This window comes from Babylonia areolata, chromosome 1, assembly GCF_041734735.1.
Source record: "Babylonia areolata isolate BAREFJ2019XMU chromosome 1, ASM4173473v1, whole genome shotgun sequence".
NCBI lineage: Eukaryota > Metazoa > Mollusca > Gastropoda > Neogastropoda > Buccinidae > Babylonia > Babylonia areolata.
The window spans coordinates 62,297,443-62,319,695 of record NC_134876.1 but is presented as its reverse complement, the minus strand read 5'-3'; the positions used below and the strand labels follow the sequence as shown (position 1 = coordinate 62,319,695).

Below are 22,253 nucleotides of genomic sequence, written 5' to 3'. Positions count from 1 at the left end.
GTGGACAACCAACAGTGTACTGGACAATCGCTCCTTCTAATGGGACACAAATATTCAGTTTTTTTCCCTTGTCAATGTTTTGATACAGATATTCTGTAAGAAAAAAAAGAAAAAAAGCAGTTGTCTGCACTGACAGTTCCACCATGTCCCATGTCCATTTCTAAGATGACTAAGATAAAACAAAGGTTTTGTCGAGTGTGCTTGTAGATGCACTTGATTCTATCATACATGTGTCGAATATTTATTTTGACAACAGTTTTTTGATAAATCTGATAATTATTGATCTGCTTCTCTTCCATTTTTTAAGACAGACGACTACTATTTTAGAGTTTTATAGATCATCTAAGATGTTGTCTCATAAGGAAAGTTAAATGGCTAAGACCTTCAAATGTTGGAAAACATGTTGAAAATGTTGTCTATTTGAATGTTTAATCAAGAAAGAAAAAAAACTACACACACAATACTGTGGTTCGTTCCATCTTTACTATCTCAGCACCAATCAAAAAAAAGTAGTTTCATCAGAACCTTATGAACATTATTACTGGATGGAAAGACATGGAAAACTCACTGCAGATGTTTACTGAAGTAGTCCACTAACTCCTGCCTGATACTGCCCACTGACGACCCATCATCTTGACCAAAGCAAAACTCATGCACAGCATTCTGAGCCTGTAAAAAAACAACAAAAAACAACAACAACCATGAAATAGACACAGATGCTTTATTTAAAACTGACCTGCTAATAATGTTTTTTGTTCAATTATCAAATACAACTGTATATTTGTTGGCAAAACTATAAACCATAAATCAAAACACTTACGCAAGAAACAAACACCCTTGTGTATGCTTATTTAAGCAGGATATGTAAAATACATACACATCTGATGAGACTGCCATGCAAGGATCGGATTGCTGAGTCACTCAAGACGCTTTTATCAACAGGACTGATTTTCACTGACTGAGGTGCAACCAATTATCTCACGAAATAAGACGGATGCGAGTCATCAATCAAAACATTACCTGCTGATGAGCAAAGGTGAGCAGTCCTCCCTGGTACTTGAGAATGAGGTGAGTGGTGAGCAGGTGGAAGACATAGCACAGATGAATGCTGCTCAGCCCCGGGATCAGCTCCAGTAGTTCGTTCTCATGCATGCCGCAGCGACTGGCGCACAGGTAGCGCAGCATCTGAACATGTGTACCATACATGACTGGCCATGGCTGACAAAGGCATGGGTGGGAGTGACTCATCTATGTAATGCTGAAATGCTTGCAATCAGGGTCCAGGCTACACTTTATTGGTGTGTGTCTTAATACCAAGTAAAATAAAGGATAAAATCTGTGGAAAAACAGAAATAGTCCCACTCATGTAAAGGAGCTAGGCAGATAATTGTCATCTGTTAATCATATCCAACTTTCATGTTCAGTTCATGGAACTCTTAACTTTGTTTTCAATTCAATTGTGAAAAACTGTTGATCTTTAGTTGGAAAACGTTGGTGTGTTTAGTTGACAGTCTGTGGTCATCTATTGTTGGATGTGTATGGCATGAATGGTAAAATGATGGAGCGCTTACACTGAATAACTAATTAATAGTTAAAGGAAAAGAAATCAGCATACTTTAATATATTTCATCCCACAGCACCGGTTAACCATGACATCAATGTGTAATCACCAAGACCACAGAACAAGGCATTTGTAACTCAAACTTTTTTTCAGTTCCACCAAAACCAGTTTGTCTTGTTACAAAGGGATATGTCTGCCAGTGTTGCCAGTAACCCTCTGCTCCTGAGTCAAGTCCCTCAATATATGAGTGTTTACTTACAGAGACCATGGAATAATGGAACTCGTATTTTGAACCCTACTTTCAGTTCTGTTTGTTTTCTTCTGTTCTGTTTTTGTTATAGTACAAATCCATCACTGTGTAGTGGGTAGAATGGAACTGTTATGGTGGAGACGATATTCAAGAAAAGAAATAATCTCCTGATGTATGGGAGAAAAACAAAATCGAACCCATCCAATTAGCCAGTTTTATTGAGTTATTAATAATAATAATAATAATACACAGCTTTTCTATGGCGTGATATCCAGCACCAATGCTGCTCAAAGTGCCTTACATCATAGTTGACTATAAACATGCCTTAAAAAACATATCAACCGTGATCTGACAATGGAAAACATCCAGTGTGTTCATATGAATGCAAAAGCACACTAAAGATTATAAAAGCTATGAAATAAATAAGGCTTAGATTAAACAAAATGCATTTTATAGAACACACACACCCACACACACACATGCACACACACACACACACACACAGATATATAATTGTCTCTCTCTTACAGATACACACACACTGACATTAAATATCAACTGCACTAAAAACAAAACTGCACAAGAATTAAAATAGTTTTTATTTTCTAACACAGAATTCTGTTCGGACACACTAAAATGCCTACACACTTAACACGCATACCAGAGCATTGTAACCTCACAAACACATGCACGCACGCACACACGCAGGCACGCCCACGCGCACACATACACACACACACCACACACGCACACACACACACACACACACACACACGCCCATTAAAAATAACCAGATAGAAAAAATGACATCACATCTAACACCGAAACTACAAAAATTACACAATGCATTAAAACAGGACTGTAAAAATACTAGCGCAAAGATACTTGCCAACAAGCATACCTTGGTTTAACCATTCCACCCAGAACAAAAATGCTTACAAAAAAGATCTGACTTAAAGGAATGTAGATCAGAGGAATTTCTAAGAGATGAAGGTAGAGAGTTCCACACTTGGGGAACCTGAGCTCTGAAAGACCTATTTCCAGAGCATTTCAGATTAGTCCTTGGAACTTTAAGCAGCTTTTCAGAACTGGATCTTAATGTTCTGTGCGGTTCATATGTTTCCAATACAGAGGAGAGATACAATGGAAGAGACTTGTCAAAATGTTTGAAGGCAAGTGTTGCTAACTTATAGTGAATGCAGGACTCAATTGGAAGCCAGTGTAACTGATTCAGCAGAGGTGTAACATGATCAGATTTCTTTTTGGCGAGAACCAGTCATGCAGCATTGTTCTGGAGTTTACTAGTTATCCATGCTTCAGTAAACACATTACAACATACACACCAAATCTTACAACAATTCATTCAGAAACAAAATTAAACAGGATATTTTTTTCTGACTAAACCCTATTACACTTTTCAATGCTTCAAAATTACATAATCTGGAGAATAATATGACTAAGTCTTACTTGGGATGAAACAGGTTAACATTTCTAGCAGGAATAAAACCAAAGTCTGTAACTGTGCAGACTATGCAAACATACACACCTCACACACCCACACACACACACACACACACACCAATGTACCTGATGGAACTGCCCTTTATGCTCAGGGCTGTCCAGGTGACCCATCAGTAATTCCAACACACACCAGTACAGGCTGTGGCTGTCTGATGAGCTCAACAGGTACGTCAGGTGTTTGTTCACCTCCTGCTTCCCAACACTGTGTCAACAGGTCAGATAAAAAAAAATTTTAAAAAGTACATGAAGGTCTGTCTTCAGAAAAAGTGATAAAATGATAATTTTTTTCTTCACACTACTTAAACAATGGAGAAGACGCAGGATACATAATGTCAGTTATATAACAACCACATAGCTCATAGTATTCCCATAAGGATACAAAGAGTGATCCAGTCAGAACGCTCTTCAGACAATTTTGTCTTTCAAAGTTTAGGAACTGTAACACTGGTATATAAAACCAAATCATTTTTGTATGCCACACACACACACACAAAGTACACACATATACAAACAGACAAAACACACTCACAAACACATGCACAGACAAGCACCCCCCCCCCCCCCCCCCCACACACACACACACACAAGTGCACACATACACAAACACACACACACAAATGCACAGATACATACACATGCAAAACACACACACAAAACACACACACACCCCATCCAAAACACACCAAACTAAACAACAAGTGCCACACACAACACACACCCACACCAGACGACAGCCTCACCCTGCCAGATGCCTGGCCAGCAGCATGATGTACAGAGGACAGGACGTGGGCAGCGTGCGACAGTGGGTCAGGATGCGGGACTCTGACTCGGCATCCAGCCAGGAGTCCAACGTGGCCAGTTCAGCCCGCAGCAGCTCGCGCACGTTCTTGGTGCCCAGGCAGCCCAGGTTGACCGTGGGCCAGGACCGCCACGCCTGAGGGCAGGTGCTCTCCGTCACAGACACAATCACACGGGCGTCCACCGGGAGAGGGTCCAGTAACCACTTCAGGTGAACATCCGCTTGCTGGAATTTTGTAAGTTTGTTGTGTCTGTTACGATTCATGCTGCTGAGCAATGGTTCAAAGACTGGTTTAAATTTAGTTGCCAAAGATGGGTTTTTTTTATGTGATTTGCATTCTCCTAACTTTTTAAATCCTCCTTTAAAAACACATTCCAAATGGCATAAAAACAAAACAAAACAAAAAACAGACACATACAAAACGTGATAATTACAACACTGAAAATGAAAATTGAAAAACCAACATGAATTTAACAGCAAACAGACAAGGTTAAAGTCAGTTTTCAGTAATACTGAACACTGACAACTCCACAGGTGGAACGGACTTCTTTTTCTTCTTCATTTGTGGGCTGCATTCACTTGTATACATCAGTGGGCTTTTATGTGTATGACTGTTTTTACCCCTGCTGTGTAGGCAGTCATACTCCATTTGCAGGGAGTGCAGGGTGGGCTGCATGCCAGGTATGTTCCTGTTTCCATAACCCATCAAACACTGACATGGATTATGGGATCTTAAATGTGTGTATTTACTCTTCTGCATGTGTATACACATGAATGGGGTTCAGGTACTGGTAGGTCTGTACATCTGTTGACCTGGGAGATCAGAAAAATCTCCACCCCTTACCTACCAGGCACTGTGACAGGGATATGAAGTGGAAGTGACTGATTCTTGTCATACTAAAAGGCCTGTGGCTGAGGTTTTAATACAGAAGCAAAGTAAAATAGAGAGAAAAAACTGCCTAAATTACAATACATAAATCTGAACAATACATGAGTGCTCCCACCCATGCAACTCACAGGGAATCTGTCCACAGAGTCCAACACCAGGATGACGCCACCAGGTGACTTGGCCGACACTTTCTCCAGCCATCTTGGAAACTCCTCCACCAGACGCACAGGGTCACAGGTCAGCGCTGGGGGTGTGCTCACATGCTGCATCAGCTGAGACATACCACAAGCACCATCAGATCTATGTGAAGTATGTGGGACCTGTGTACAGCAGTGGCCTAATGGTAATGCGATCAACCAGGAAGTGAGTGTCCATAGAATCGAGTGCCATACACAGGCCACAATTTTTACTCACCTTTCCACTACATATAGACTAGTCGTCTGGGTGCTAATCTTTTGGATGAGACAATAAACTGAGGACCCATGTGCAACATGCACTTAGCACACGTAAAAGAACCCACAGCATTAAAAGGGTTGTCTTTGGCAAAATTTTGTTGATAAATCCGCTTTCATATAAAACAAATTAAATCTGCAGACACAGACACAAAAAGGGGTGGTGCTGTACTAAGGCAATGTGCTCTGCCTGGGGAGAGCAGCCCAAATTTCGGAGAGAGTGATCTTTTGTAACAAAAAGTAATAAAACACAATTCAACACAAGCGTAACAAGAAGAAAGGGGTCTTCATCCTGATGTATGCTCATTTAAATAATAATTTAAAATACCACAGACACATTCAGACATATGCTCGTTTAAATGATATTTTTACCTTACAGATACATCAAGATAATTCAATATCTTTTCAGGCACAATAAACCGAACTGGGGTTCAGGAAAAATCTAAATAGATGCATGTTGTCCAGTCAGTGGACAGCTTCATGGCACTGGGGAGGCATTTTGTCTGTGCCATCAGCTGATGGCTTACAGGCATGGAATGGGTTAACGGAGGATGGAGAACATAACACACACAGAACTGAATCCAACGTTGACACACATTACCTGGGCTGTTAATCTGCGGATCATGATAATGGGGTCTGCACAAATGGAAGACGAGGAATCCACAAAGTGGTACAGTACCAGCATGCTGGAACTCTTTTCCTGTTGTAATTGAATCCTGCACAAATAGTTAAAAATATCATCTTGAATCAAACATGGACAAATAGTAAATAAATCCAAAAAATTTAAGCTAAAATATCGAAAACATGTTAAGTATTACATAAATGCAAAATTTTAGCAAAGAGTAGTGGAAAAAGTGCCTTGTATATGCAATCAAATTGCTTAATAGGCTAGATAGATAACAAGGCAATTATGTCTGTCTGCTGCTTATTTTCCCCCTTCTTTTGAACTGGAGAAAGGTGATCTGTCTGCTCCATTGCTAGTAGTTTCTGATTCATGCTAAATCTTAACATTAGAAGACTAGATTTAAAGTGAGATCTGGAATATTACATTCAAAATAATAAACTTGCAGGGTAATTGCACGATAAGAAGGCAAAGGTAAACAAATTCATGCAAATGTGCTTAGCTCTTCCTATCACCAGTACACAAGTAAATTATAGGCAGAAAAAGAAACCCCAAACTTGCTTTCAATGTTCAATGTACAGATGGATAAAGCAGTGTCTATATATCGATGCAAAATAGAGTCATTATAGTTTGTATAATGAGGTGTCATAATGTAGAGAATTTCAATAAAGAGTTTTTTGTGGGATTTTTTTGTTTTTGTTTTTAGTTTTTGTTTTTTCCCCACTGGCACAAAGACTTGACATTGACAGTGTAGTGGGTTTGTTTTTGGTTGTTGGTTTTTTTTGTTTGTTTGTTTCTTTTTTTGTCCTTGTTTTTTGTCATTTCCACATACACTTGACATTCAGTAAAAGATGTTGAAAAATGAATGAAAAAAATCCCTCACCATCTGGACAGCAGCAAGGAACGCCCAGACCCCGAAGCTCCACTGACCAACAAAGGGGGAACAGGCCCTGCAGCTGCCACATGGGCCGTCAGTCGCTCATACAGCTGGAACAGCACATCATCATCATCATCATCATCATCATATAGTGCTTATATAACGCAAACCTCCGATGAAATAATTCACAAAACTACTCATGAAATAATTCACATATAAAAGTACATAATGGAATTCAACAAAAATGAAGACACAAGTGAAGGAAAATATCTATCTATGTCTCTATATGAAAAAAAAACCCATATATATATATATATCATTTCAGAAATATTCTTAGATTTATTGATAGATAGACAGATGGACAGACAGATAGATAGACAGATAGACACACACACATACATAAACACATAAACAAACAAAAAACACACAACGCACACAGAAAGATCAACACAAAAACACAATCCCATTCATAATTCCATAGACACACAGATCACAGACACAGAATCACTATTTTCTTCTTTTTTTCAGACCAATTAATTCCCCAGCATGAACCACTTCCAACAGATACAAACAAGCCATAACAAACAAACAAACAAAGCAACAAACAACACAACACAACACAACACACCTTCTCAAAGCCCAGTTCACAGCTGGCATGCACAGCATAGTTCAAGGCCTCCAGCTGCTGACAGTCACAGTGCTGGTCCCACACCAGTCCCCCACACACCATCCCAGCCTCCAGACCCTCCCCAAACACCACGTCCTCACTCATGCTGGCCTCTCGCGCTTCCACACCCAGCTCCTGCAAGTTTTCACTCTCAGTTTCTCAAGGAGGCATCACTGTGTTCAGACATATCCATACATTTGTGTACCTATTAGGGAGGAATTCTTCTACAGAATTTTGCTAGAAAGGAACACTTTTGTTGTGATGGGTTCTTTTTCAGTGTTCCATGTTTGTGCTCCCCTCTGGTCGATGGTACAGAAGTATAAGGACAAAAACCAATCGCAATCAACAACCATCTACCTGAAGATCTAGTCATCAGCCCCATCCACATGTAATATGGGGCTTCTGTTCAAACGTGTGTGTGTGTGAGAGAGAGAGAGAGAGAGAGAAAGAGAGAAAGCGTGTGTGCGTGCGTGCGTGCGTGCGTGTGTGTGTTTGTGCGTGTGTGTGTGTGTGTGTGCAGTGTGTGTGTGTGCAGTGTGTGCATGTGTGAGTATGCACAAGTTTTTGTATTGATATGCACTTGTACATATCCTAATTTATACTGTATCTGTGTTTTTGTCATTTCCATTTCCACATACACTTGACATTCAGTAAAAGACGTTGAAAAATGAATGAAAAAAATCCCTCACCATCTGGACAGCAGCAAGGAACGCCCAGACCCAGAAGCTCCCCCCCCCCTGCCCCTACCCCCACCCCCCACCCCCCTTCTCCAGTATTCCTTGTGACCCTGGTACACTTGGTAATAAAGACATATTCTATTCTGAGTGCATTGTGGAAGCTATACTTCATGCACAAACCACACAAAACATCATCAAAACACGCTCTATGCCCTTAAAAAAGCCGTGAACAAGGTAATGGCTAAAGCCAACAAAGGAAAAACACTGAGTAATAAAACTGATTGAGAAAGCAGAAATGAATGTGCCCACTGCTGTACTGAAATGTCCATACTCAGTCCAAGGGAAACAACTGGATGCCATGGATAAATCATTACCAAGGGTAACAAAGGGTCAACATAATTTGGGATGGTGGGAGTGGATGGCCCTCCCTCGTTCAGTATGTTGATTTGTACTTGAAACCACAGCAAAGCATGGCAATGAGATAATTTCTACACCATCTTCTTTCTTTTTATTTCCGTCACACGACCAACATCGACTTGCCAATGACTCTGTCATGGTTGATGCATGCTGGGCATTTTCGTGTCCCCATAACCCATCGAACACTGACATGGATTACAGGATCTTTAACATGCATATTTGATCTTATGTGTGCGTTTACACACAAAGGGGGTTCAGGCACTAGCAGGTCTGCACATATGTTGTACACACAAAGGGGGTTCAGGCACTAGCAGGTCTGCACATATGTTGACCTGGGAGATCAGAAAAATCTCCACCCTTTACCTACCAGGCACCATTACCAAGATTCTAACCCAGGACCCTCAGACTGAAAGTCCAACACTAAAATCACTTGCCTATTGCACCCATCTTTGCCACAATCACTGCTATTTCAATTTTCCTGGGGTAAAAAGAACTGGTCAGTATCCCTGTTGGCAGAACCGTCAAGATCTAGCAGACAAAGAATTTCCTTGCTTGACTATATATGGACTTTGCATCATTTTCAATCAAAATTTGTCCCAAAAAAGGTGTAAAAAATGTTCAGTTTCCCAAACAAAAGCAATCATAGCAAGGAAAGCAGTTCTATTGCCACAAAAAGTACTTACATTTAAAGCAAACACTTCTTTTATGCCTTTAACCATTAATACAAGTTGATGTGTATCTAGACTGTGTGCACTGTTAACATGATTTAAATGCACACAGACTGTGTCATGGATGTGTTAATATTCTTCATGCCTTGTGACATGTTAGGTCACCATCAGAGATCTCCACTGCTGCCTGTCTTGTGCTTTGCTAGTTTCCCCACATTCTCAAGCCATTCTCCTTAGTTCTTTTTCAGACGTTCTACAAATTTGGTCTTCCTTGCACTCTTCTTCTATGTGATGATGATGGAGTCTCCCGTCAGCTTGACGGATGAGTAGGCAGGCAGGCTTATCTGTCGGTGTGTGTCCTCATATTGGAGAAGAGGCCGATTCTGGATGCGCAGCACTTCTCACAGGTGTTGCAAGGGAAAACGTCTGCAGGAGTTGAGCCCTGCTTCCTTCGCACACATTTAATGGCCTTAATGGCCAGCATTCTCTTGTTTTCAAACGTCTTTATGCCATTAGAGCATAGCATCCTCCAGCAAGAGCGGTCAAGGGCATCAGTTTCCCAGGAAGCGATGTCTATGTCACAGGCTTTGAGGTTTGTCTTCAAGGTGTCCATGTGGTATCCAGCAAAAGGCTACTATTGGAAATGCATCTGGTGGCATTCAAAGGACATGTCCTACTCATGCTATCTTTGCTTGACCTCAGTGATGTTCAGCACAGAGCTCTTCTGGAGTTCAATGTTTGAGTATAAATACAAAAAAATGAAGTCAGTTTGTTTTCCTGGATTCGAGACTAGAAGAAAAGCTCTTTCTAAGTACAAAACAGTGACATACAGAAGCATTGATTGTTAAGGGAAAAAAAGTTTTATCTATTAACTTATTGCACATAAACGAGAAATGTTTACAAATTATAAGCTCTCACTATTCAGCAATAATTATTGAGTAAAATACATTATTTTCCTCAACCGCCGCCCCCACCCCCACCCCCAAGCACCCCCCACCCCTCAAAAAAGTCTCACAGCTTTGAGTATCTTCTCCACTTCAGCAGAAACAATCTCCATGGTTCGTGCGGCAGAGGAAAGACCATTGACTATTTTGGCGTTGCCGCTATCCCGGATTTTGCCGCGTAGTTCCTGAGTTTCCGATACTAACCCTGTCTGACTTGGCCTGGAAGAAAAAAAACACTGCACTTGTAACAGGCAAGACACAGAATACATTATGATCTTGTTGACAGGCAAGACACAAGATATCCAAATACTTTATGATTCTTGTTGAAATTGTTGACATGTTTGCTGACAAAACAATGACATAAAATGGCAAGAACAACAAAAAAGGCTATTAAAAAATAATAATTAAAAAAAAAAAACCATGGAGTCTAAATATTTTGAGGTAAGAAACAAAATCCTAGATAATGAATGATGATGAAGGCCCAAAATACAGACAGATAGAGAGAAACACTTACGCAAACACATATGTACACATGCACACACACACACACATGTATGAACACAAACACACACACACACACACGCACACACGCACACACACACACACACACACACACACACACACACACACACACTACTAGATAAACTTCCAACATAAAACTTAAAAGCATGTATCTCTGTACATTCTACATTTAAAGCTGACTGAAATCTTCTGCACTCATGGACTGCAATTCCTGTATCAGCATGACACCACAATACAAATCTCACCTAATACCATAGAAACACACATAAACAGATTTAAAACATGAACAAATAAAACAGAAGCATGCTAGACAATTAATATCATAGAAACAGCTGAAATATAAAACCAAGAAGACTCAAAATATACACCAGATTACATTTCATAAACAGTACACAAGTAAAGGTACAACTCCATCTCAGAATCGCTTCAACCAACTCAAACCAAAAAGCAAAAGTAAAAAAATTAAAAATTAACAAAAATAAAAAGAATACTGTGAAAAGAAGGCTTGATTTGGTTAAGAAAAAAAAAAGAATTCTAATTTAAGAGGACAAGATAAAATTATCATTAACGGATTCTACAAGTGATCAGTTTATATCTTTTCTAACTATGTATGAGATAAGTATATGTTTTTTTTTGTGACTGTAGGAGACACATGTATGTCCTTTGTGACTCTAGGAGATCAGTCTGTCTTTCCTGACAGTTTCTTTTCTGACTATATAGAAAATCAGTTTATGTTTTTTACTCTGTTGATCGGTTTATGTCTTTTCTGCTTCAATAGGAAATCAGTTTATGCTTTTTTTTTTACTCTGTAGATCAGTTTATGTCTTTTCTGACTCTATAGGAAATCAATTTATGCCTTTTCTGACTGTAGGAGATCAGTTTATGCCTTTTCTGACTCTGTAGATCAGTTTATGTCTTTTCTGACTCTGCAGGAGATCAGTTTATGTCTTTTCTGACTCTGAAGGAGATCAGTTTATATCTTTTCGGACTCTATAGGAAATCAGTTTATGCCTTTTTTGACTCTGTAGATCAGTTTATGTCTTTTCTGACTCTACAGGAAATCAGTTTATGCCTTTTCTGACTCTGTAGATCAGTTTATGTCTTTTCTGACTCTACAGGAAATCAGTTTATGCCTTTTCTGACTCTGTAGATCAGTTTATGTCTTTTCTGACTCTACAGGAAATCAGTTTATGCCTTTTCTGACTCTGTAGATCAGTTTATGTCTTTTCTGACTCAAAAGGAAATCAGTTTATGTCTTTTCTGACTCTGCAGGAGATCAGTTTATGTCTTTTCTGACTGTAAGAGATCAGTGTATGTCTTTTCTGACTCTATATAAAAAAATCAAATTGTCTTTTCTGACTCTGTAGATCAGTTTATGTCTTTTCTGACTCTGAAGGAGATCATTTTGTCTTTTCTGACTTTGTAGGAGATAAGTTTATGTCTTTTCTGATTCTGTAGGAGATCAGTTTATGTCTTTTCTGATTCTACAGGAGATCAGTTTATGTCTTTTCTGACTCTGTAGATCAGTTAATGTCTTTTCTGATTCTATAGGAGATCAGTTTATGTCTTTTCTGACTCTGTAGATCAGTTAATGTCTTTTCTGAACTCTATAGGAAATCAGTTTATGTCTTTTCTGACTCTGTATAAGATCATGTATGTCTTTTCTGACTCTGCGGGAGATCAGTTTATGTCTTTTCTGACTCTGCAGGAGATCAGTTTAAGTCTTTTCTGACTCTATAGGAAATCAGTTTATGCCTTTTCTGACTCTGTAGATCAGTTTATGTCTTTTCTGACTCTTCAGTAAACCAGTTTATGTCATTTCTTACACTTCAGAGAATAAGGAAACATGTTCCTTTCTTAAAAAATATCTTTTTTCTGGGCACAGGTATTAATTACTTTTAACAGAAAATAAACACCAACCTCCTGCTGTCCATGAAGCAGAACAATGAAGGTCTCTTTCCTGGGTTGTCTAGATGCCCATGCTTTATTTCAAAATTCAAAAACCTGCCACCAAATAAGCAAAATAACCAGATGCAACATGCATAAAACAAGAAAAGTCTTCAACAACATAATACTGAAACAGACAATTTTAAATTGAAGATTTTGGATGCTCAGTATGCGGGCTAAACAAGGGAAATATCTATCAGTTTCAGTTTCAAGTGGAGTCAAAGGATGCAGAATGATCTATATCAAATGCAACATATTTCCTTTTGGAAGAAATTTTAAGAAAATAGATCAGCTACAATATTGTTCATCTGTTTTTCTGTTGCTGTTTCTTTGTAGTTGTTTTTTTTTTTGTTTTTTTGGTTTTTTGTGGTTTTTTTACTGTAGTTTCTTTGAAAGAATTTCAGATAAATTCAGGCTCCAATATAGCAACAAAAAAAACCTCATAGTATATTTTCACACTTCAGAAAAGAAAAAGAGATAATATGCTAGCTAATTCAAAGACATCTTTGTTTTGTCTAACTTACCGATGACTAGAATCTCCAAGAAGACAAAGAAATAATGAAGACATTTCAATCTGTCTCCTCCGTATTTTCTGAAGAAGCTCGACCTGCTAAAAATAAAACAGACTATTTATCTCACACTATCTGTGCATAGTTAGAGCATTAACTACATACATATGCACACAAACACACACATGTAGTATGTCTCATTTATACTGAATAATGAAGTCTACTGTTCAAAACTCTGGAAAACAATCAAGCACTTGTCACAAAAAATTGAAGTATTCTGAAAGACTTCTTTTCTTGTGTGTCTTCTGCTGTTGTTTTTTTTTTTTTTTTTTTTTTTTTTTTTTTCATAACTAACAAACCTGACCATGAATAAACTTCAAACAACAATAGGACTTTCTTCCTAAAAACATGTAAATAATGCATTTCATGATAATAATTGAAAAATGTCAGTTTTATATATATATATATTTTTAAATCCACCTTCATGAACAAAAGAACATGCACACACACACATGCACACACATACAAATATTCACATACACACACATCCACACACACACTCACACATCCACACACACACTCACAAATCCACACACACACACACACATACAAGCGTCCAAACACAAACACACACACACACACACACACACACACACACACACACACAAGCCCAATATCAATAAATACATCCATAGGTAAACCAACAAAACAAAACACAAAAAACTGTCTATTCTATACACCTACAGATGCAGCCTGTTTGTCAGCTGAGCAGGGCAGGTGGATGACAACTAGATCTCTCCCTTCATTACAGCATAATGATCTCAGCTTCAGAAGATAGTCCTGTCATCATCAGAAATATAACATGAGAACACCACTAAGAAAAAGAAAATGAAAAAAGACATTAGCATTCAGAATGGTATTTCATACTCTGTATCTCAAGAAAAACACCATAAAAAGATCAATGTTTGGAAGAATTCATATTCGATATATCATTATTAATATGCTGATGATAACTCTGACAAAAATTGAGTGGATAATTTTAAATAAAATGCTGTATTTCATATTCATTGTCATTTCTGTTATCATGATATCAGTAATATACTATAATGAAGTATACATTATCATGAAGTAAAGAGTGTACATAATATGTAGAGATTTACTCAGAAACACCCATCCCTACAGTGCACACATATTTTAACCAATTAACAATTAAACTAAGACTTCTAAACAGCCTTTGATGTGTTTTCTGCTTTTGAAAGGTGAAACTCTTGTCAAGTCAAATCTATCCAAATATAAAAAGCTGAAGAAAGAAAGAACTAAAAAAACATAACAGCAACATCGTGGACCTCGGCCTATGAGCAGGAAAATCAAAATCAAAAGCACTAACATACTGTAATGATAATGTTAAGAAAAAGAAGAAGAAAACACATTAAAAAAAATCATATTTCTTTAATGATAAATAAAAGAAATATTTATATAGCATTAAATCTTGTGCAGAACGTATTATTGATTGCAGGTGGCAAGATTGGCATGATCATATACAAACTAGCAATAGATTTGCACAGTTCAGACTTTTTAAAACATCGCATATGATTGAGCCAAACATTGAGTTAGGACTGAACATATATATAAAATGTGCACTGACAAAATTTAGATTTGATATTTCTAATATTGCTTCTCCTAGTTTCAGGTATAACATTATAAATGAACCTATGTATACATGCTGTTTATGCAGTCCTGGTAAAGAAGATGAATTACATTTTTTGTTATGTTGCCGTGCTTTGTGTGACCTTAGACAATAGCTTATTCAACTGTAATATTATAGAGATCCGTCTAATTTTAGGTTCAATTTACTCATGTTTTCAAGACAGGAATGTACTCTGTATAACTTAGCCATATATATACATGAAGCATTGAAGAAATTACGTACAGTTATCTCGTGAATGTCGTTGAATATTTGTGTTAACTATTTTTGGGTGATACTGTGTTAACTATTTTTGGTTGATCTGAATTGTCTATTTACTGTGTCATGTCATTTTCTCATTATCATTTATCAATGAATCCCCCATCAGTAAGGGGCTTTGGCCTTATCTGAATAAAAAGTTCGTTCATTCGTTCGTTCATTCGAATCTTGTGCAGAAGCAAATCAAAGTGCTTTCATAAGGTGTCATGCACACGCATGCGTAACTCTGATGCTCACCTTGACAAGGAGATCCACCTCAGCTGCCAGGTCTTTGGTGGCCGAAATGTAGATACGCAGTGTGCTGCTGATGGCATACTCAGGGATGCTGGGAATGATGTGCACCATGTTGGCCAGTGCCACACACCAGTCCTCTGAAACATGGTCATAACTGTTAACTCACTGCTTTCTGTCCTTGCAGGAGTTGCTACTTACCATCTGTTAGTGATGAATGTGAGAAAATGTACAAGTTGACTTTTCTTTTTAATCTCTTGAGAGAAATTTATATGTGTCTGTGCATACTGCTGACAATACATCATCATGTATGCACTTAAAGAGACATGCACACATTTCATCATCCCACGAAATCAAATGAAACTACATTTACTCATCCCAGAACATCCTACAAATATAACAGAGCAATCAAATCATTTCAACGAGATATAACGAATGATCCAGCTTCAGTTAAATAAACCTATTTTCCTCAGTCTTCTTTCTCTATCTCTGACTGTATTTATGCACACATATCTTTCTCTCTCTTTCTCTCCCCATCCCCCCTTCCCTTTTTTCTATCCACATCTCTTTCTCTTCATTTCTTTATTCTGTACACCATATATGGACCAAGATATTTACTCCCTCCATAGACCTTGAGTGATGGTCAGGTTACTATCTTTCAGATAATACGATAACCTGAGGCCCCATGTGCAGCATGCACTTAGCGCATGTAAAAAACAACAACAAAAAACCACACTCTAGAGAGACAATACAGTCTACTTCACTTAGACTTAGCAGCAAAAAGGGTGGGCCTGACAAAATTCTGTTGAGAAATCCACAAATACACTTTCAGATGAAAAAATTATATCAATATAAAAAAAAAAATCTTAAAGGGGTGGTGGTGCTGCAACGTTTTGACAGTATCAGGCAAGCAGCCTGAATCTCAGAGAAATCTGTTGTGACAAAATGTAACACAATACAATATAACACAATGTAAACACACACTACAAAATAATTCTTGCAACACAGCTGAAACATCACAACAAACCATCTTACTCACTATGATATCTCACCTTTAGTGACATTGGTGAAAGGTCCCTCCATTTCCATAAGCGTGGACACAAACTCCGGCCCTCTCAGGAACGCTGGCTGGTGAAGCTGGGCAGAGCTACCCAGTGACGGCTCACTCTCTAGGGCTGTCCACCAGTCTCCTGGATTGGCATTACCTGACAAGAAAGACAACTGTCAAGTGGCAGCAAACAAGGAGTTGCAGTCATACACAGTCTATGGGTCGTATGTGTTTTTGTTTTTATGTCACAACAGATTTTTCTGTGTGAAATTCGGGCTGCTCTCCCCAGGGAGTGTGCATCGCTACACTGAGAGCGCCACCCTTTTTTTTTCTTTTCTTTTCTTTTTTTTCTTTTTTTGTATTTTTTCCTGAATGCAATTTTATTTGTTTTTCCTATCGGAGTGGATTTTTCTACTGAATTTTGCCAGGGACAATCCTATTGTTGCCGTGGGTTCTTTTATGTGGACCAAGTGCGTGCTGCAAACAGGACCTCGGTTTATTGTCTCATCCGAATGACTAGCATCCAGACCACCACTCAAGGACTAGTGGAGGGGGAGAAAATATTGGCGACTGAGCTGTGATTCGAACCAACATGCTCAGATTCTCTCGCTTCCTGGGCAGACGCATTACCTCTAAGCCATCACTCCACATGCCTTCCCATCTGCTATGGTGTAGTGGTTTGGACACCTGCCAAGCAGTCCAGAAACTACAGTCATACACAGTGCATTATTTTGTTCCCATCCACTGGACCTTTTTGGTCTTTTGGGTGATACAATAAACCAAGGTCCCATGTTCAGTATGCCCTTTACACACATAAAACACATAGAGACATAAACTGTTTTGGCAATTTCTGCAGACAAATCCTTTAAAAGAAGTAAATAAGTGTGTCCCCAGCAAAATCCTGCATGAAAATTTTCTTTTCAGATAAGTATCCACTGCACTATAAGACAAGGGAAAAAACTAGCACTGCACTGTTCTGATGTCAAGGGAGAGCAGCTGGATTTTTATAAGGAGAAATCTATTGCAACAAGAAAATAAAATGGTACACAAGGAGAAAGCTATTGCAACAAGAAAATAAAACGATGCACAATAAATAAAAGAATACAGAAATATTTCCAACAATTATGTACATAAATGACAACACACTTGCAACATGACAATAAATATTACAACAAACAAGAAAAAAACATTGTGACTGTTGTGTACACAGTTTACCTTCCTGAAGCACATAATACAAGTAGACATGGCAGTATCGTTTTGCACAGTAAATGAACAAACATTTTGAGTTGCTTTTTTGTTTTGTTTTTTATAATCTATATGTAATTTGGTGGTTGACAAAAATGTGGAAAAACAAAACCAAATAAAAACACAATCTGAAATGAATCAAAACAAATTTGAATGTGATTAAAAAAAATAAATAAAAAAAAAAAAAAAAATCAAAATGCTTTCCCAGCACTTGACTCACCTAGATCTACTAAACCCGACCTGGATGCTGTGTCGATGTCCTCTGCTAATCCATGCATCAGCTTTGACAGTCGGTTTTCTGCCTCTCTCTTTGTTCGCAACAAGTTCTGGATCTCACCTTCTTTAGTCTCACGGAACAACTATAAAGAAAACAATCAGAATAAATTGACTATCAAAACATTACTTACTGACTACTGTGAACAATCATGCATGTGTGCATACACCATAAGTACATAGGTATGTTGCTGAGTTTTCTGTTGTTTTTTTAGCTGGGTTTTTAATTTTTTTAATTTTTTGGTTTGTTTGTTTTGTTGTTGTTTTTTAATAACAAATATGGGGTTATCATTTGAAGGGTTATTACAAGAAATCGTAATCTGACATATATTTTCATAAAATCAGTAGCAAAGAAGACCAGTACATGTAAATAAATATTATAATTTTTAAACGAATTTGTAAAATCTGATGTAGAAAAGAGAAACAATTTGATGAGAAAAAGTAACAGGAAACACTGAATAATATCACTAAGACAATGCTTATCTTTCTTTTTTTTAAAAATTTTTTGTTAGATAAAACTAAAAGGAAACCTAAATTACAAAACTGATTTATTTTTATAGTCTCTATCTATTCTCCCTCTCTATCTCAGTCTCTCACACACACACACACACACACACACACACACACACATACACACGCATGTGCGCACGCACGCGCGCACACACATACACACACACACACACACACACACATACACACATGTATGCAAAAAGCACCACTCAGTGTGTACACTGTAATTTCAAAGCCAGACAAGATAGCCATGGAAATTGGATTTGAACTTTGCCACAGCTACTATCAATTTCTCCACATGGGTAGACCAGTAGTTTTAACAGGACAGGAACAGAGAACCCAGCCAGTATTTTGGACGTTGCAATGATTGCCCATTCGTTTCGCAGAACACTTCTTGTCCTGATCTTACACCTTCTATAAACAAATAAATAACTGCAGTTTGACACAAACCTTAATTTGAAAATATGGTAAAATGTTACTTTCTCATAATTACATTTCATTACCTTAAACTGCCTTTGTACTTTGTCACGGTCACTTTCAAACGCTGCTGCCCTGGCAACTGCTTCCTGCTCAGCTTCCAACGCAGCATCCCTTTCAGCACGCATACGTGTACAGGTCTTCTGAAGTGCAAGCAGTTCTGCTCTCAGTCTCTTGTTTTCTGTTTCCAGTTTCTGTTCCTTTTTCTGCATGTTTGCAATGTCATTTTCTTTGTTCAGCCTGTACATTTCAAAATCTTTCTTTATGCGCTCAACTTCTGGGTTCTCCAGATCAACAGACAGCGCTGATCTCAAGCTGCCTCCTTTTGGCTTGCGACCAAGAGATCCAACGCTGCGAAGGCCAAGCTTTCCTCTTGGTTTCATTTCAATGGGAATGCGCTTAATGACACCATGCCCAGTACCATCAAGATCAGATCCCAAAATGTCATCATCATCATGTGACCGCATGAAAGATCCTCCAGCGCCCATTTTGACAGTTGGTTTAAAAACACCTTCAACGCTTATAAAAAGTACTTAACTCTGATCAACTTTCAGCCATGAAATACTGTGGATAGAAAGTCTAGCCAGCAGTACCATAGTCCACATATGCCATGTGCACGCTTTATCCACCAGCACATCTTTCAACAACCGACGTTAATGCTGTTTCCTTAAAAAATCTTTTATTGATGTCTAGCACGAGTAAGTTATGGCGTGTACTCATTCTATATCGTAACAATGATCAGCAGCGACAGATCGTTTCTTGATTGTGCGAATGTGACGAATTACTTTTCAAATAAAGTTCTGGACACCTGAAAACACGAGGCCATTGTTTATAAAGATTGTCCACTGAACCCACATCAAGTACACACTAGTGCCATTTTAATTACGCTTAAACCACAATCTGCTGAAGCTACTTCGAACACTGATCAAGCGCCTGGTCCTCTATTTTGCTCGCTTTTTGTCAATGCACTGTCTCAGGCTTCTCTGACAACCAGTCTTTCGGCGACCGGAAGTTTGGACTACTGAGCTAGCTTTTCTTTTCATCGTAATCATTTACGCATCTGAAAGAAGCGTTTTACTTTCGTTTCTTTTTGTTTTTCCTGGGTCAACAGAGAATTACGTATTAGTCATAACTGTGACTTTGGTCTAGATGAAGAAGAATTTCATTTTATTATACGATGGCTCAAATTTGATAATCATGTCAGTTTACTCCCCAAAAGTACTTGCATCAATGATTTTTTTTCAGTTTACTCTCCAAAGCAGGATCAAGTGGAGATCCGATAAATCAGTGTTTGATCGAAATGTGAAAGGATTCAAACATATTATGTGACTGTTTTCATCTTCTCATCGATTCTATATAACCCATGTTTCATATGTTTTGTTTGTGTGCGTACCTTTCTCGTGCAGCTTCTTAATTTGAGGCCAGGACTGTCTGAGGACAGTGCAAGATAAAGCCCGCACTGGCACACATAAGCGTTGTATGTCAGTGAAACATATGTGAGCGACACTAGCTGTAATTATGAGCAAGTAAGCAAGCAAGCATGCGTGTCTATGTGTGTGTGTGTGTGTGTGTGTGTGTGCGGTGCGGTGCGCGCGCGCGTGTCGTGAGAGTGTCATTCACTGTGCGCTGTCCTGACGGTGATACCGAGTCAGACACGCCGGGTGTGTGTGTGTGTGTGTGCCGTGTGTGTCAGTGTGTTAGTGTGTCAGCGTGTATGTCACGTGTGCCGTGTGCCAGTGTGTGTCAGTGTGTGTGCCCCCACGGTGTTTGTGTGTGTGACTGCCGGTCACTATGGTGTGTGTGTGTGTGTGTGTGTGTGTGTGTGTGTGTGTGTGTGTGTGCCAGTGTGCGTGTGCGCACGGCGAGTCAATGTGTGTGTGTGTGTGTGCGTGTCAGTGTATCTCAGTGTGTGTGTGTGTGTGTACAGTGTCAGCTGAGTCAATGTGTGTGTGTGTGTGTGTGTGTGTGTGTGTCAGTGCGTGTGTGTGTGTGTGTGTGTGTGTGTGTGTGCAGTGGACAGTGTCAGCTGAGTGAGTGTGTCCACTGACTGAGTGTGTATATATCAGTGTGCGCGCGCGCATGTGTCAGTGTGTGTGTGTGTGTGTGTGTGTGTGTGTCAGCTTGCGTGTGTCAGTGTCAGTGTGTGTGTCAGTGTGTGTGTGTGTGTGTGTGTGTGTGTCGGTGTGTGTGCCAGTGTGCGACTTAGGCCAGTGATGAAGTCTCACTGAAGAACTCAACCAAACCGGCCGAACTGTGTGACTCACACAGCATGCAAAATGATGCGTGTTTGCGTGTTCAGTGGCTGTGCCGGCGGGTGAACACAAGGCCGCAGGCCGTGTGTGGTCAGTTGCAACTACATCTCATTCAAGTCACTAATTATGGCCGCACTGCGGCCTCTTAGACAATAGTCTATGTATACTGACGATAGTTTTCACTTAACTGCTTATTAAGCTATTCAGTGGGGAACTTTGAAAACGCAGGCGGCCTGCTTGGACAAAACCCTATAATAGGTATACGATAGTTTTCACTGAACTGCTTATCAAGCTATTCAGTGTGCCGGAAAAATCCATAATGTCGTTTGTTGGTTTTTCAGTTTTCAGTAGAACTAAACTATTTCCATTCTGATATTCAGCGATGCGTGATCGATGGAGTGGATGATATATCAGTCACTGCATGATGCTGGCGTATGTATCATGCTATATTCTTCCTAGACAATCAGTCGGGTTCGCAAACATGATTAATTCAACATTGTCAGTTGTAACGCCGGCCAGTGCCGTATTGTGGTGTCTTGCTTGTGCTTTGACTATTTTAAATCCCTTTTTTGTTTGAACAAAAACGATGATGAGATGATCAGTCATCACCTTAGCAATGCAGTACTGTACGTACTGCTCGACCACTTGAGTCAAGTGAGAGTGCATGCGTACGTGATTACAAACTGCGCGTGGTGCCTTGTCCGGCCATCGAGTCCTTTTTCTTTTCGTGTCATATAATATTTGAATGCTGCTGAACATCTTTCATGCTTTGCTTATCCTTGAATAAGTTATTTATATTCGCTAACTACGTTCAATTGAATCTATCCACAAAACTTTCACAAAACGATCGAACTCGTCTTCCGAAGTTTCTGCTGACATATCGTTACTTTCCTTCTCGCTGATCCCGAAAGTAAGTCAGAAATTGTGAAAGT

At 38.9% G+C, this 22,253-nt stretch overlaps 1 protein-coding gene across 2 annotated transcripts in view; it reads right to left on the bottom strand.

Annotated features, from left to right (window-relative positions):
* Positions 1-20,063, bottom strand: part of LOC143285150 (nephrocystin-3-like) — a 37,160-nt gene extending 17,097 nt beyond the window's left edge. The window contains exons 1-16 of one of the 2 annotated variants that reach the window (XM_076592381.1): positions 19,096-20,063; positions 18,030-18,168; positions 16,569-16,721; positions 15,523-15,656; positions 14,067-14,162; positions 13,338-13,423; positions 12,787-12,870; positions 10,416-10,563; positions 7,600-7,773; positions 6,978-7,081; positions 6,074-6,188; positions 5,149-5,292; positions 4,073-4,356; positions 3,399-3,534; positions 1,021-1,185; positions 569-669 (exon numbers count right to left, since the gene is read on the bottom strand). In XM_076592381.1, coding sequence (XP_076448496.1) covers positions 569-669; positions 1,021-1,185; positions 3,399-3,534; positions 4,073-4,356; positions 5,149-5,292; positions 6,074-6,188; positions 6,978-7,081; positions 7,600-7,773; positions 10,416-10,563; positions 12,787-12,870; positions 13,338-13,423; positions 14,067-14,162; positions 15,523-15,656; positions 16,569-16,721; positions 18,030-18,168; positions 19,096-19,557 — 2,525 coding nt within the window. In that variant the 5' untranslated portion in view covers positions 19,558-20,063. The remainder of the gene's footprint in view (positions 1-568; positions 670-1,020; positions 1,186-3,398; positions 3,535-4,072; positions 4,357-5,148; positions 5,293-6,073; positions 6,189-6,977; positions 7,082-7,599; positions 7,774-10,415; positions 10,564-12,786; positions 12,871-13,337; positions 13,424-14,066; positions 14,163-15,522; positions 15,657-16,568; positions 16,722-18,029; positions 18,169-19,095) is intronic. The other variant, XM_076592388.1, reaches the window with a different exon arrangement.
* Between the last annotated feature and the right edge of the window lie 2,190 nt (positions 20,064-22,253).